This window comes from Dunckerocampus dactyliophorus, chromosome 13 (assembly GCF_027744805.1).
Source record: "Dunckerocampus dactyliophorus isolate RoL2022-P2 chromosome 13, RoL_Ddac_1.1, whole genome shotgun sequence".
In the NCBI taxonomy this organism is placed as follows: Eukaryota; Metazoa; Chordata; class Actinopteri; order Syngnathiformes; family Syngnathidae; genus Dunckerocampus; species Dunckerocampus dactyliophorus.
Window position 1 is genome coordinate 7,881,620 of NC_072831.1, and position 16,446 is coordinate 7,898,065.

Consider the following 16,446-nt stretch of genomic DNA (forward strand, 5'->3'; position numbering starts at 1 on the left):
ACAATAGTACGTGCAACGTGCATTGTTCCCTCATATGCACTGTCACCACCACTTCCCGTAACCAAGGAAGCAGTCGTGGCATTATTTGGTGCCGCTGTGTCCCTATGCGTCCCGTGTGACGCCACACACCAGCAGGCGTCGCCCCTAGCTTTATTAATTCCTCTATCTGTAAGGGACCTACATGATGTTGAACTCCAGAGAAGAAGCTCATGCAATAAAGAAAGATAAGTCTATATTTTCTCCCAGCTGCAGGTAGAGAATGTGCAAAGCAGGAAAGAGGCAATAAACTAAAAAAAAATAGAGACACAGACAGTTTGGGAGAGGGAATTGCTGACTAGAAGACATCGCTTTGGACACTATGATTAGTTATTAACAGAAAATCACAAGGAAGATCCAAGACGCTACATAAATGACCCTCTTTCCCCCCTGAATGGTGGTGGAAAAGTGAACCCATTCATGTGAATGAGACACGCGCTAATGCGCGCCGCCCGCATTGTTTGCACATACGTTGCTTTACGTTCACGTTGCATTCACGACTAGTTCACAGAGATTATGTGTGACACAAATTTTTTACGTTTCTAAATGTTCTTAGCGCACTGGCAGCAGCCCCGCGGAGTTTACACACACTTCACACCTGTTAACGACCAATTTACTCATTGGCACGCAAAATTTCGTACCACTGCGGGAAGAAAGTGCGTGCGAGTGTAAATGAGGCTATAGTGCACAACAAATACAACATGAACTTTCAAGTTTCATGTTACAACACGACACACTCCCATAAATTAATACTTTAGTAAAAGAAATGGACAACTAGTTTCGTGTGCACAGTCGAAGAATACATACAGTAGGCAGAAGGCTCGCACATTGCTACACAGAAGGATAATGTCACTTCATTATATTTCCCAAGTGTGACAGATTCTTCTGATTGCAATGAGTCAAAGAAAAGGAAGGCGAAACGTGAAGTGAAATTAGACATTGGAAAATGCTCTGAAAATTGAGAAACGTCGATCAACTTTGGCTGCATTCCCCGGTCCAAGCCACGACCATTGTGAAGGATAACGATGGTGAACATTTGAAAAGATCTGCTGCTATGAAATGGACAGTGATAACACAGCAGTGTAGTGGTCTCATTTTTGAGAATTTTCACTGTGCAAGACAACCACAGGAATAAAAGTTAGTTTCTCTTTTTTATTACTGTTTCATTTAGTTATTGTATTACTATATTTTATATGTCCTTCATGTGTTCTGTGTACGGTGTAAGTGATTTAGGAGTTAATTTCGGTATAGGCCAAATTCTAACTTACCTGACCTCCTGTACTGTCCAGAGGATGATTTACTTGCAATTAAGGGTCCTAATGAAGTACGAAAGCAATTATTTTGTGATTTTATGCAGTGACAAACAGCTGATGTCACAGTGGGTGATCAAGCTAACCATAGCAACGCTTGTTGAAGCGTAAACGAACCGATCCCCAACTCTTGTAAGAACCTGTATGCCACTTTCATGATTGTTGTTTATAAGTTTACACCGACTAGCTGACACGTAAGACAGTAAGCAGCTTTGATGTTAAGCAACATCAACATTAACAGTAAATATGATACATGCTAGCAACTCCGGTAGATGGCCATATTTACAATATAACAGTAACGGTACCTGACGGCTGGGTTGACTCCAGGGTATTTATCAGTAGCTCGTCTAATCCCGGCCATGGTTTGGTAACGTCTCGGTGTGGCAGGGTGATGTTTTATATGGTTAAAATCTCGCAGGCCAGAGCGCTAGCTGCATCTTCTCCATCAGCGTCGAGAACGTCCACCCTAGCATAGCAACGGAGCGAACCATTACAAACTGAGGAGGGGTAACAACTATATTTAGGTCAACTTGGATTACACATACACACATATATATATGTAATTGTATTTTTGGGCTACATAATCTGTTTTACAATCTTCTTTATATCAAAAAAGTTTCCATAAAGTTGAATATGTCTGATTTTACCCCCCTCTCCGTGCTTCCACGCTATGGTCGTGTCCTGTGTGGGGTCTTTTGACAGCTGTACAACACAGCCGAATATGGTGCAATCCCTGTGCAATAACGCAATAACGCTGGTAACGCGTATGTGTACATGTTTAAATATTTAGATTTTTCCTTTAAAATTACATGGTTTAAAAACTCTCATCACATGATTGCACTTGCACAATTCGAACATGTCTGAAAAGGAGTGGGAAGATGGAGAGTTTATTTAACCCCATCTCAGTGTCTCAGCTATTACTGATACTTTGTTCACTTCCTGTGTTCAGTTCACATGACAGCATGTTTTAAAAGGGAAAGGAAAAAAAACTGTAATAAAGAATGTGCAATAATCAGTGTTTGGAGGAACGATCACTCCTTCCCCACGCAATGCGGCTTGTCAACACAACAGAGGGGGTGCGATAAAAACACAAACAGGATTTATTACCTTATCATGAATAATTATGTATTATTATGATTATTTATTATTATGTATTTTTGCACTACAAATTGGAAGTGAACCGTTCCATATTATTTATTTATGTATTTATTGTTATTCTATTTTTTTATCCATCCATCCATCCATCGGTAACTGATTACATTCACAAAGGATTAATTCAATTACTGAATCAGTTACTTTTTGGGTAAGTAACTAGTAACTGTAACTAATAACTTTTTCAAAATAATTTGCCCAACGCTAGTAAGGTAAAAATAAAAAGATAGCTTATTGAAGGACAAAAGGTGGAGTAATAAATATCTATCTGTAACGGATGCCAGCCTGTGAGGCTGTGCAAGTGTACGTTGGTAAACCTTACTCCCTCTGCCTTAAGAGCTGCGCTGAACATGTGGTCGACAGTCCGGGCTTTTGGCCGTGTGGTCGGCGCTCTCGCCTCCCATTGCGAAGGTCTTGTGTTCGAGCCCCGGTGCGCCCCCCCGCCATCGAATCCAATTCATCACCAGGTGGTGATCAGTTGACAGCTCAGCCCCTCCCTTCACCCGTGTGTCCAGAACATGCAGATGCAGGTCTGATGATACGACTACAAAGCCGATCATAGACCTGCAGCCTAGGGTGTCCTGGTGCCAAGTGTACTTGTGGACATCCTTATGCTCGAACATGGTGTTTGTAATGGACAAACCGTGGTTCGCACAGAGGTCCAACAACATCACGCCGCACGGGGTCAGATCAGGGAGGCCGTTCCTCCCAATCACACCCCTCCAGGTCACACTGTCTTTGCCCACATAAGCATTGAAGTCTCCCAGTAAAACGATAGAGTAACCAGTTGGATTGCACCCATCTGATGGACTCCAAGAAGGCTGGGTACTTTGAACTGCCGTTCGGTGCGTACACACAAACGACAGTCAGGAACCTTTCCCCAACCCGAAGGCGTAGGGAAATGACTTTCTTGTTAACTTTCTTGATGAATCCAACACAGAGGCACCGAGCCGGGAAGCTATTAATAAGCCCACAGCAGCTCGCTGTCTCCCCTCTGCAGCAACTCCAGAGTAGAACAAGGACCAGCCCCTCTCGAGGAGTTCGGTTCCAGAACCGAATCTGTGGGTCGAGGTGAGTCCGACTATATCTAGTCGGAGTGTCTCAACCTCTCTCACAAGTTCGGGCTCCTTCCCACAAGAGTAGTGACATTCCATGTCCCAAGAACCAGATTTGGCCACCGAAGACCAGGTTGCTCAGGCGCCCGCCCTCGACCGCCACCCAAAGCACAATGCACCGGACCCTTATGCTTGCCCCCGCAGGTGGTAGGTCTACGGGGGTGAAATCCCATGTGGCTTCTTTGGGCTGGGCCCGCATCCGGGCGAGGTGCGGTCCCTCCTCTTGTGTTTATTCATAAGGTCTTCTGAATTACTCTTGGTCTGGCCCGTCCCCTGGACCTGTTTGCCTTGGGAGATCTTACCAGAGGCATATAGCCCCAGAAAACATAGGTCCTAGGATCACACAAACCCCTCCACCACAATAAGGTGGTGATTCACGGGGGATAGTGACATGAATTTAGGTTAAATGATCTCAGATCTCTACTTGTACCTTGTACATAAATACTGTACATATACACCATATACAGTACATACTATATTGGACTGTTCTGTTCCATAATTTCACTGCACATCCGGACAAGCTAAAAGTTTTTAGTGTGGTGAAGGCATGCAGATGTTTTAAGTTAAGGATAGCGCCATTGATCCATATCTCACGCATTCCAGGTCGTATGTTGGAATGCATTTCCTTGACAAAACAATGCAGGTGATACAAGACATGTTGAAATCAAGAATCTTACTCCCACGCTGCTTGTTGCAGAGACAGAGGATCCAGTCACTCGTCTTGTTTATGAAAGCCTGCACCTTGCAAGAAACATGTCCTGCAGTAAGTTTAACTTTTTTGCATATATACAGTATTTGTATATATTAAAAATGTTCTGTTATTAGATTGACGAGTTTGCACTCTTGTTTGGCAGACAAGACGCAGGCCATGGTGGTCATATCCACAGAAGAGGAATGGTCCTCCCTGGTGTGTTTGCTGGAAGAAAATGTTGCAGATAAAGAGGAACAATTAAGTCCTGAGGGACATGTCTATAACTTGGTGCTGGATGACTGCTTGATCAGCCTGCACTATGCAGATGTAAAACCAGACATGACACAGGAGAACATCAGCCAGGTGATGAACGCTTGCTTCACATCGTGCAAAGATGGAATAAACACATTCCTGCTGTTGGTCCCAGGTGGGCATTACACAACAAAACAAATGCGACTGTTGGAGATACTGCAGGCACACTTTGGAACCGAGGCCTTCAAGTACCTGGTGGTTGTCTCTCTGGAGGACGGCAAAGTGGTGACCATGCTGGACGACACCCTACTAGAGCTAATCAACACATGCGATGGACGCTACTGCAGAATGACCTCACCCTCTGCCAGGGACAAAGTGAACGCGCTGGTCAGCATGGTGGACTACATGCTGGCCGAGAGCGGTTCCACGGGCTACAGCCAAAGCATGCTGGCCGACGCCAAGAAGCGCAGCACAGAGGACACGGCCATGCGCATGCTGAGGCAGAAGGTGCAGGAAGCTGAGGAGAAGGTGCAGGCCTTCCAGCAGATGGTCGCCCAGAGAGAGGAGAGGAGAGCCAAAGAGGTGGAGGAGCTGAGGGAGAAGCACGACGAGGAAAGACGCAACGAGGCTGCAGAAAGGAGGCAGTATGAGGCAAAGAAGGAGAGCCTGGAGGAGGCTGTGGTCAGCCATAAAGCCATACTGCACTTCCAGATGAGGCCAGAGGATGGTAAGTAGCATTAGTAGCAGAAGTACTTGTAGTTTTGTCATGTTTTAACTGGTTTCTTCCATAGTCCACACTGCATGACAACATCAAACCAACATCATAAGGTCACAAACTGTTTACAGTGCACCTATTCTAATGTTTGTTTTCACATTACTTGAAAAAATACTTTCAAAATACTAGAATGTCTCTTAGTGGAAACAACAATGAGCATTGCTGGCTAGCATGTTCCATTCCAGTCCTGTAGGAGGAAGTAAATTGCATTAAAAAGTGGGTGTAAAAGTAGCTCACTTTGACCACACAGTAATTTATTCAAGTTGTTGCCAGCACAGCAGCAGTTAGTTAGCTAGGTAGCTTACAACATTATGCAAAGCTGTTCATGTTTAATTGGTTATTTGCCTTTGTAGATCACACATCCGGCCACTCTGTGGTTAATTGGATATTGATGTTAATTGGAGCATTCACTGTAACTAACCAACAGTTAGCTCCGGTACTGCAGGAGCAGTATTATGCTCTACAAAGTGGTTGACAACTGCCAAACAGAAAAACTCTCAATATACGATCCGGCTCTGCGGCTAAATTTCACAAACCTTGAAAGATGTGATAACCACATGGTCTTTCCTGTCTTTTAGAGGATGACACAGACAAGATGTCCGTGGTCCTGCTGGGTCTGTCAGGCAGTGGCAAGACATCAGCTCTTCGTCTCATCTTGCAACGAGCAGGTAATCAGTACCCTTTCACTGGGTGCACTGACGAGGACCCCCAGCCCACCGTAGTCTGTGAGAGGAGGGAGGTTTGCACGGGGGGGAAGAGGCTTATCCTAGTGGACACCCCCGAGCTGTGGGACGAGGACGGCGTGGTGAACCTGGAGCAGGTGAAAGACTGCCTGGCTCTAGCGCTGCCAGGACCCCACATCTACCTGCTGGTACTCCAGGTGGGCCGCTTCACTCAGGGCGAGAGCGAAATGCTAACCCAACTGCAGAAGATCTTTGGGAGGGATGCCGTCGAGCACTCCATGGTGCTGTTTGTGCATATGAATCAAGGCCCGCAGAGGTCTCAGAGGATTCACAACTATGTGGCGGGGGCCCACACCATGCTGCATGAGCTCACCCGGAGGTGCGGCAGCCGCTACTACGAGCTGAGCCTGGCCAAGACCCACAATGGTATGAGCTACCCTCAGGTCAGACAGCTGCTGTCAGGCATCAACAAGCTAGTGGCATCCCACGGAGGACGAGCACATGTGGTGAAGAGGTTCACTGCTCAGGAGCTCCAGGAAAGGAAGAAAATTACTGAGGACGTGAAGGACAGAGCCTGGGAGGCCAACTTCCTGCTTAAAGATGCTTAAGTGCCTATCATCCATGATGTGCTTTTCACTGCACAATGCTGTATCTTATTGGGTTTGCTTATATTTTACCAGGGTGTCCAAAGTCTTTCCTTCGAGGGCCGCTGACAGAAAAACGAAGAATATCAGGGGCCACTTTGACAAGTCTCCATTTGTTTCGTAAAACACAAAAATCTATTAAAAGTAGTTGAAGACGTGCAAAACAATTCAATATCATGAACGTCAAAAGACCTAGATCTTAATGTTGTATGATAGCTTCTTATCTGATAGCATTGAACATTTCAACATCTGGCAACCTTTTATGCAGTGCATCCCCACATATTATTCACGATTCAGCATTCACAACCCAGCAAATTCATCGGGTTGCTTATTAGTAGAAAAGCCATCTTGTTTGCCCTACAGTACACAGGTAAAGCCTGAGTTGTACCGGAAGTAGTAAGAGGGACACTTCAACTTGCTTGAGGAGGTTTTCTTTATTTGCATTGAATTCGCTTTATACTTACACTCTTACTCACACACCAAAAACCAACAGGAGCTTATCAACCCAAACGCCTCAGTCACTCACGGTACATCCAAAATAACACAACAAGTAACACAAATGGAAGCCCACACACACTCTTCCCCAACAGGAAGTTACCAAGCATGACTTGTGGGTTTTGTTTTGCGTGTATATTATTAGTCTGTAAATGTGTATTTCGATACCCGCATAGTTCGTGTGGTGCAGTTACAGTATGTATTTCACATGTGCTACTTGTTATTTAAATGTAGGGCACAATCAAAGACGTGATAATATGTAGTACTCTACACTGATCACTAGGTCTCAGGAGTGTTTGATGAGACACAACAGGCTTCTATTGTAGGCTTGAATTATCCTACAACAGGCACATTAATCTTGAATAAAAATCCCTAATAAAAACACAGGCACCTGTTGCAGCCATAACACGCACCAAGCTAAAACTCAACTCTGTTCCCCCAACAACACTTTCTGTCCGTCCCGCCACTCAGTTCTCCTCTGGATCACATTTGTAGCAACACAAACAAGCAAGAGTCTTATTTATGTTGTTACTATGTCTACTATATTGGATAATGCAAGTGTAAAGGTGACTATGGGGTTGTTATTTTATGTCTACATGGCTCTAATAATGAAAAAAAACAGATTTGGAGGGTTTTCTATGATTAAATTCAATTTATAAATAAGAAATCCAACTTTGTGGAAATTCACTTAACATGGAACCAATTAACTGCGATAAACAAGGGATTACTGTATAGGTTTAGTGCTGTATTTGAAGATAAAAGTGACAAGCAGATGTGACAGTCATATGACCTTATGAGCATCAGGAAATGTCCCTGAGGTGCTCCTTAAGCGTCGCTCTGAAGGCCCATGATGCCGTCGATCCACTGAGTGTAGTGTGAGATGATGGTGTAGATCCCCGGCTTCTTTAGTTGGCCGCACTTCTTCCCTCCGTTGGACGTGATGCCCACCGCCACGCCGTTGTAGAGCAGTGGACCGCCAGAGTCTCCCTAAAAGAGAAAGACATGTTTAATATTGTGGTTGTGATTCAGGGACGGGCATGACGAATTGTTTTAATGATATGTACTGTAATTAAGAATTGTGTCAATCCTGTGTTATTAGACTGATCTATTGTTCGTACTGTATTAACAACGTTAAAGGAGGCAATCTGGATTCCACCACTTTGGCAGCAACCAGCAGAGGATACAATCAAGCCCAACTAGTGTGGTGCCTGAACGGGACGCATAACAGGAAGAATTCTTTTTTTTAACTAAATAATAATTGGAAATATTGCAATACAACACAACCTGACGGCAGGTGAATGGAATGAGGTTCCTCAGGGTGGCTAAGTTACTTTGTTTTGCTGCTGGACTGATTTTCAATTCATGTTGACATATTTATCTCCAACAATCAGCTGCTTTTCTTATGAATGTGATGATGCCTCCGACTCTGCAGCCTTTACTGTTCCTCTGTCGTCCTTTTTAAATTTGTCCCATTTGTTTAAACAAGGCAGTTAATATTTGAGAGACTGTGATGTATTTCTTCTCAAAATAAAGATTTGATCCTGGAAAAAATACATTCTTTCATCTGTTCCTGCTACAATATGTGTAAGCAATAATGGATGGTTGGCGATAGCATCCTTGCTGTGAAACACGAACTTTTACAAAAAGTAAAATCGGTAGTGCTTTATTACTCATAATATCGGCCCGATACTGGCATAAAAATGTAATATCAGTCAATATCGGTATCTGTTTTTTTTTTCATAATGAAGCTGATAATGAACATAATGCTGTATATAGGCCCATGGGCTCCGGTATTTGCCAGTGCACATGATGACCTCATCAAACCACCTCTCCAGCGTGTAAACAAACGTGAGTGGCTAGTAAGCAGCTATCTCGCTCGCTCCTTCCATCCATTTATTTTCTATTTTCTATGCCGCCTATCCTCACTAGTAGGAATGTAAAAATGCCCAGAAGTAAGCGGCTGTATAATCTGACACTGTGTGTGCTCGCTCGATTAAAATGCTGCTTTTTTATATGATGTCGGGTGTATTTTCATTGTATACATATTTCTTAGGTAGATTATTTCTTCCTCTTCAATTTCGCATTGAATTTATACTGAGTGTTGGACCACCACTTGTCATACGAATGCTTTGAAAGTTAAGTCCAACTTTAAGCCTTTCAAACTCATGGATCAGAGCTTCAGGACAAGACAAAAGGTATGTAGGATATAAATTCACTTTAATATCTATCTGCAGTTGCAATTTAATTAAAATCTGATGGTGCGAAATAAGTTAATTTTGGCACGGAATTACTGTGTACATGCAACTTGTAGTGTGGCGTGGAAACCAATGCAGCGTGCTGCTGCAAAGTGGCGGAGCTACGTGGCGGTCACTCTCCAGCCACCCCACTGGCCATCTAGACATTTCAGGTGTCAACTTATTGCCACCCCTATGTGTGTAATGGTCTCACCTTGGCCAGGGGATCCTTCCATCGTCTTTATTATGTGTGTGAGTGCTTTATTTGTTCATACAACGCACACAAAACGATGAACAACTCTGCATCTGTCTCCTTTCTTCCTCTTATAAAGCACTGATGAGGCGTATTTGTTAGTGTTCAGACAGTCTGTACTTTTTATGGAGTACGGCTGCAAAATAACCCACTATGGGGCCAAAAAAAGTTGCAAATGGCAGAAGTTTGATGATAAAAGTGAGAAACACTATTGGATTCAAGAAAAAAGTTTTAGCAAAGTACAAAAGTAGTGTAAATGATTGTAATATAAAGGTTCCTTCGTTAACACAGAAAGTGAGTGAGTGTGTGCAATGATGATTAATGAATGCGAAAGTCTACGACAAAGTTCAAGGGCGCAAGTATACAGCTTTACCCATCCACTCTGAAAAGTTATGTTTGGAACGGACAGTCCTTGTGGCTCTTCCGTCCCGCTCACCTCCTCCCTTCGGTCACTGTGTTTGCTAGTCTTCAATAAAAGTAAAAGTGATGTTTATACATCCATTTCATTCGTCATTTATACATTATTTATTTAGCATTCTTTTCTTCATGTAAAACTATAAATATTCTTGTGGATGGCCCAAGCCGCTCAAACATCACGACCATAACGAAGGATAAAGCTGGTATCTTTGACCTTTGAACATGTGAAAGAATCTGCTCCTATGAAATGGACAGTGATAAATAAGCTAGGCAGCTAGGCAGCATTATTGACACTTTCTCCTCCCGATAAGCCTGTCTCTCCCTCCCTTGCAACGCCCCTTCCAGTGCGCAAGACGGCCACAGGAGTAAAAGTAAGGAGTTATTTTTTTAAATTACGGTTTCATTTAATTCTTGTATTATTATTTACTTATTATATTACCATTTTATATATCCTTCATGTGTTTTGCGTACAGTGTGAGTAACTTAGGTGTTCATTTAGATATAATTTAAGCCTACATAACCACCATAGTAACGGAACTTGCATGTAGACCGCACGTTGACCTCCTGTGTCTTTCCAGTCTAGCTTGATGTCCACAGTAAAAGCATCAACTCACATCACAGGTGTCCTCCTTCTTGTGCGGCTGGTCACAAGGGTCCTCGCACACCTTCTGAGCACAGATCATGTTGGCGGTGAACTTCCTGCCAAAGTAGTCGCTGCGTCTGCACCGCGCCGAGTTCACCACTTCCACCACCACCTCCTTCAGCTTGTCCGGCCGGGAGCCTAGGTTATCCAGGGACCCCCAGCCGGCCGTGTCCACCTCGGCGTCCGTGTCGGGGTTACCGGCGTCAGCTCGCTGGAACGCCACCGCTTTCACAGCGTCAGAGGCATTGAAGGGCTGATCCAACTGCGTAAATCACAAAAAGGCGATGGTTATATGTTGTCTGAAAAAGCTCCGACACCCAGCAATGTTCACTTACTTTGATGAGAGCGATGTCGTTGTCGTAATTGGACGAGTCGAACTGAGGGTGATTGTGAAGCTCCATGATGTCAAACGTCTGCTTGGTGTCTTCATCTTGACTCAGAGAGTGAACACCAAGGACCACTTTTCTGCCGTTTGCCCTGTCAGGGTAATGAAGTATAAGTATAAGTATAAGTATAAGTATAAGTATAAGTATAAGTATAAGTATAAGTATAAGTGTCAAACATGGTTGACCAAAGGTCCTGTTTCCCCAGGACATGTCCTGTTTTCACATCTTGTCCACGCCATAATGGGTTTTTTTGTAGAAAGTGATGAAAATGTCCATGTTTTTCATTTGGGCCTAGATTGACAGGATTTAGGACACTGCTGCACGTGACTAAAGAGATATATATGTTCTTTTAAAGTAATATCTTTATTCTTTACATCATTACATTGAAACTGCGATAAGCAGTATAGCGGTATAGAAAATGGTTGGATGGATAATTACATTGAAAAGTTTGTGAGAACTATTTTGGTTAGAGCTGAATTTGCTGATATAAGTTATAAGTTGTTATAAGTTTTTAGTTATTTATTTGTCCAGTAAAACTTGAAAAGAGAGCTATTGTTTTCTTACAGGCTGATTTTTCGAATACAGACGAGACATTCTATCACTATTTGATTCCAGACATTTTAAATCTGTTTTTGCACCATTTAAACTTATCAAAGAGATATTATTCTTGGCATAATAAAACATGTTTAAGCCTGAATGTGTGTCTTTGGTTATAGAGAGTATTTTTTTAATACTGTATAGCAATTTCCTAGCCATACAGAGGAGGTATTGAAATTATAAGGCATCTTTGAGTAAACATTGGGTCATTTGAGTATCTCTTTGTGGGCCGAGCGCCCTGGTTTTCAATAATCAAAATCTGGTCACCCTGGTTAAACCAATTCTTTCAAGTCTTTCAATTCACTGATTTTGTTCACTTCTGTGAAGTATGAGCTGTGTTTTCACACTCGTCCCCCAACTGTCCAAACTCAAACAGGTTAGTCAGCATTTTTTCAGCATATGTGAACACTCTACACCAGAGGTGCTCACACTTTCTCAGCCTACGAGCTACATCGAAAATGGCCCCACCCCAAAGATCTACCTCCTACTCTAAATATAGAAAATATACAGATTTACTATATTTATAAATCAAAATATAAGTACGTGTTTATGTACGTTATACATGTATATCGGTCGTGCACGCACTTTTTCAGCACGCAAGGTGCAAGTCAAAACGATCTACCTCTTCCTATAAAACATATACAAAATCTAACCGGTAAACTTTCAAATACTATTGTACATATTAATTATTAGTATTTCACATTCACATTTTCAAAGTTTACAGGTAATAAAAGTAGTGGATATCATAATTATATTCAATATGGCAATAAAGATAATTAAACATAATTCCTCAATAGTTGTGTCCCCTCGTTTATCGTGGGTGATAGGTTCCCAAAACAGCCCACAATAAGCCCCTCACCATACACTTTATTTGTGAGGTCACTGTCGTCACTGTTGATGGACTACACAGCTGATGGGGATGCCATACAACTTCATGTCAAAAATCCAAAGTATCCCTTTTATCCTCTGGGGTCCTCAAAGGAATTTTTTGTCCTTTCAGGTAATTTCTTGCTCAAAGCTTTGCCTGCATATGGAATGCTTTTTCCCAAGAAGGTTTTTTTTTCATGAAAAATCCTAAAATTCAAAGTTAAAATTTCTTAAGTCAACAAGACTCCCGAAGTAAATTCAATAAATGTAATTACATTTATTTAAAATAAAAAAAATGTAATTACTCAAAGCCTGATCCTTGAAATATATCCCCAATATTTATTATACAGAAAATAACTCATTGTGAGTGTATTTTTCGTGTAAAACTTGTGTAAACACATTGTAACGTAAAAACAGTAACGTAATTGAATTCATTTAAAGGGTTAAAATAATAACAATAATTACACATTTGGAGTGTTTGATTAGAACTGAAGTTGACTGAAAAAAAATTGCAAAAAAGGTAGAAAAATGTACTGATCTGTCATGTTTGTATAGCAGATTTTGGGTAGAAGACTTTTCTGTCAAGGGACCTCAAAGGGTAATAAACAGAAGGGACTCCAGAGGGTTAATCTTATGAATCATCTCTCAACAGCTGCCCAAAGGGGGCTCAATGTGATTTTTTTAGGGGCCCCAGAATAGACACCACTACATAACTAAATTCAAATTAAAAAACGAATGCAATAATTCCTTTCCCTGGTAACTAATTCAATTTATGAAGGAGTAATTCAGTTTCTAGTTAAATTACTGTTTGGTACGCTGCTTTTTGCCATATTTTTCAGTTTTATAAGTGTCTCACACTTATGAGGGCTTATAAGTTATAAACTTCTAAGTGTCTCACACTTATGAGGGCTTGTAAATTATAAACTTCTAAGTGTCTCACACTTATGAGGGCTTATAAGTTATAAACTTCTAAGTGTCTCACACTTATGCACTCCAAAGCAGGGCCAACCGCCAATTGTGATTTTATGATATGAATAATGTGTGAAATTCTACCAATATTTAATGGAACTTTTCGCTGAAGAATTACCAGGATAAGATAGCAAAGATGTGTAAAAAAAAAACTGAGAAGGATTCCTCACCCGGTGGGGAGGCAGTGCACCGCCGTCATCACCCACTGATCGCCGACCACAAAACCTCCGCATTCGTGCTTCATTCTGTCGCCTTCAGCCACCTGGATAGACGCCATGTAGGGCCGAGAGTGGGGTGCCGCCTCTCTCCCCCCGATGATGCCCTCCCCTGAAAGGGGCCACAACAGGACACGGCACTTAAATAAACGGTCATTTGCATCGTCTAACGCAGTGCATGCCATTTAAAAAAATTACAAGTGAAAGTGTAAAATGAGACTCACCGTGAGAGAAGAAAGCAAAAACAAACAGAGCAACAATTATGACCTTCTTCTCTGACACCATGATGGCACGCCAACCTAAAACTCAAAGCTGGGGGCTTTTAAAGGGTTCCAGCCTTAAGGGCAGGAAGTGGGAGTTGGTCCTCTTGTCCCTTTCCTGGAACACAACAAAAAAACAGGAAAGGACAAGATGTTATTGCTACACTGGACGTGGCTTGATGGATGCTTACTTCCCTTCAATGTGTTTCACTGACTTTAACTTGTTTACTTCTGCTTCACAACATGTTGCACTGACTTTCACATCTATTACACATGATGGACATGATGACTGCAAACCACAGAATTAATCTCACTAACACTGCCTGTTGTTAGATAATTGAAACCTGCAATAAAAGGCTGTTGTTCCGGCAATCAAGTGTGGTGATTGTGTGTGTCTTACTGACACCTACTGACTAGTGTAGAATACTACGTCGTCTTTGAATGCGTCTTGTGTTTGCCCCCGTCCATTTTTGCACATTTGTTTATCACATTTAAATGTTTCAGATCATCAAACTAATTTAAATATTAGCCAATGACAACACAACTGAACACAAAATGTAGTTTTTAAATGAAGCTTTGTATTATTAAGGGAGAAAAATATCCAAACCTACATGGCCCAGTGTGAAAAAGTGATTGCCCCACCCGTTAAAACATAAAATAAAGAGATTAATTGAGATCTATCAGTCTAGAAAAGGTTATACAGTCATTTCTAAAGCTTTGAGACTCCAGCGAACCACAGTGAGAGCCATAATCCACAAATGGCAAAAACATGGAACAGGGGTGAACCTTCCCAGGCGTGGCCGGCCAACCAAAATTACCTCAAGAATGCAGCAACGACTCATCCATGAGGTCACAAAAGACCCCACAACAACATCAAAAGAGACTGGGAAAAAATGGCCTGCATGGCAGAGTTCCAAGATGAAAACTACTGCTGAACAAAAAGAACATTAAGGCTCGTCTCAATTTTGCCGGAAAACACCTTGATGATCCCTAAGGCCTTTGGTAAAACACTCGGTGGTTTAACTTTTTGGAAGGTGTGTGTACCATTACCTCTGGAGTAAAAGTAACGCCGCATTTCAGAAAAACAACATCATACCAACAGTAAAATCTGGTGGTGGTAGTGTGATGGTTCAGGACTGTTTTGCTGCTTCAGGACCTGGAAAACTTGCTATTATAAATGGAACCATGAATTCTGCTGTCTACCAAAAAATCCTGAAGGAGAATGTCTGGCCATCTGTTGGTGACCTCAAGCTGAAACCAACTTGGGTTCTGCAGGACGATGATTAAAAACACACCAAGTCCACCTCTGAATGGCTCAAGCAAAACAAAATGAAGACTTTGGAGTGGCCTAGTCAAAGTCCCGACCTGAATCCTAGTGAGATGCTGTGGCATGACCTTAAAAAACACTTGATTGCAGTTGTTGCTACTAAGGGTGGCCCAACCAATAATTTAATGCTTGAAAATGTCATGTGTGCACTCTGCTGGTATGCAGTACCACTGCTTGATCTCCCTGGGCGGAGCTTCTGCTGCGCACGTGCCTCCCATCAGTAATCATCAGGACTCTTAAGCCTTGCTTGATACAACCCGGACAGAGCGTGTGATTAAAGTTTATGAAGAGTTTATAGGCCTGCTTAATTCTACACCACCCACAGAACACTACCTCTTTTAGAAGAGTCTAACGACGAGGACGACTTGTCCTTTTTTTCAATATCTCCTCCTCCTCCTCCACCACAACGACGTATGCTCGACCACTCCTCTTCAAAGGTAAATAACATTTATCATTATGTATTATTATATCATTTTTATTATTGTTTCTTTTTCATTAATTATCCTGGTTTAATATTACTACTGCATCCAAACTCATATTTACATACATACGCATATACTGTATATGTATACACGTACATGTAGTATCATTGGTAATATTACCTTTTCCCCGACTTAAGAACAATTCAACTTAAGAACGGTCGTCTGGAACCATTTGTGTTCCTAAGTTGGGGACCTAGTGTATTCATGACTCACATTTTGTATTAAAACGTCAACAAAAAAATGTGTCCATCTTCACCTTGTATTTCAGAATGCATTTCTTTCTAGTATATCTCACATTGTTAACTGAAAACCAGGCTTGCAGGTGCCTCATGTGGTCGTGTTCTGGGGGCGGAGGCTCAAAACTTTCTGCACACCTGCTAGCCGTAACAGAAAATGCTTAATTTAGGCAAAAAATGCGTAACAATTACTTAAATATGCATTTTTTTTTTTACTGAAAATAGGCTGTATTCAACCACAAAACGACATAATTTATTAATTAATATATTTTTGAAAAACCATGAGAAAATTCGATCTTGGTGAGGGACAACTGTACACCTCTAAGGGAAAATTTCATAATAAAATATTTGCACTTACTTTCATGAAGTACTGCAACTGAGTTTATTGGATTGGTTTCAGCCTTTTT

At 41.9% G+C, this 16,446-nt stretch overlaps 3 protein-coding genes across 3 annotated transcripts in view; 1 reads left to right on the forward strand and 2 right to left on the reverse strand.

Moving 5' to 3' along the window:
* The window catches only part of dnaaf9 (dynein axonemal assembly factor 9), a 33,728-nt gene extending 31,922 nt beyond the window's left edge, over positions 1 to 1,806 (reverse strand). Inside the window, exon 1 of the mRNA XM_054797366.1 lies at positions 1,652 to 1,806. Coding sequence (XP_054653341.1) covers positions 1,652 to 1,707 — 56 coding nt within the window. The 5' untranslated portion in view covers positions 1,708 to 1,806. The remainder of the gene's footprint in view (positions 1 to 1,651) is intronic.
* A 2,479-nt stretch (positions 1,807 to 4,285) lies between these two features.
* On the forward strand, positions 4,286 to 8,957 carry LOC129193040 (uncharacterized). Its single transcript, XM_054797625.1, has 3 exons — positions 4,286 to 4,376; positions 4,468 to 5,283; positions 5,910 to 8,957. The coding sequence occupies exons 1-3, from the start codon at positions 4,367 to 4,369 to the stop codon at positions 6,620 to 6,622; spliced, it is 1,539 nt and encodes a 512-aa protein (XP_054653600.1). The 5' UTR covers positions 4,286 to 4,366; the 3' UTR covers positions 6,623 to 8,957.
* On the reverse strand, positions 7,074 to 14,103 carry cfd (complement factor D (adipsin)). The gene is made up of 5 exons (XM_054797626.1): positions 13,959 to 14,103; positions 13,690 to 13,846; positions 11,036 to 11,177; positions 10,672 to 10,962; positions 7,074 to 8,140 (listed from the first exon to the last, which is right to left on the reverse strand). Exons 1-5 carry the CDS (start codon positions 14,017 to 14,019, stop codon positions 7,979 to 7,981), a joined length of 813 nt encoding a protein of 270 aa, XP_054653601.1. The 5' UTR covers positions 14,020 to 14,103; the 3' UTR covers positions 7,074 to 7,978.
* Between the last annotated feature and the right edge of the window lie 2,343 nt (positions 14,104 to 16,446).

Bases quoted from the DNA above. Each gene is read 5' to 3' on its own strand.
- cfd (XM_054797626.1), bottom strand. From the start codon at position 14,019: ATGGTGTCAGAGAAGAAGGTCATAATTGTTGCTCTGTTTGTTTTTGCT. The intron at 10,963-11,035 runs GTAAGTGAACAT...TGATTTACGCAG, and splicing joins ACGACATCGCTCTCATCAAA to TTGGATCAGCCCTTCAATGC. The intron at 8,141-10,671 runs GTGAGTTGATGC...TTTCTCTTTTAG, and splicing joins AGAAGGAGGACACCTGTGAT to GGAGACTCTGGCGGTCCACT.
- LOC129193040 (XM_054797625.1), top strand. The intron at 5,284-5,909 runs GTAAGTAGCATT...CCTGTCTTTTAG, and splicing joins CCAGATGAGGCCAGAGGATG to AGGATGACACAGACAAGATG.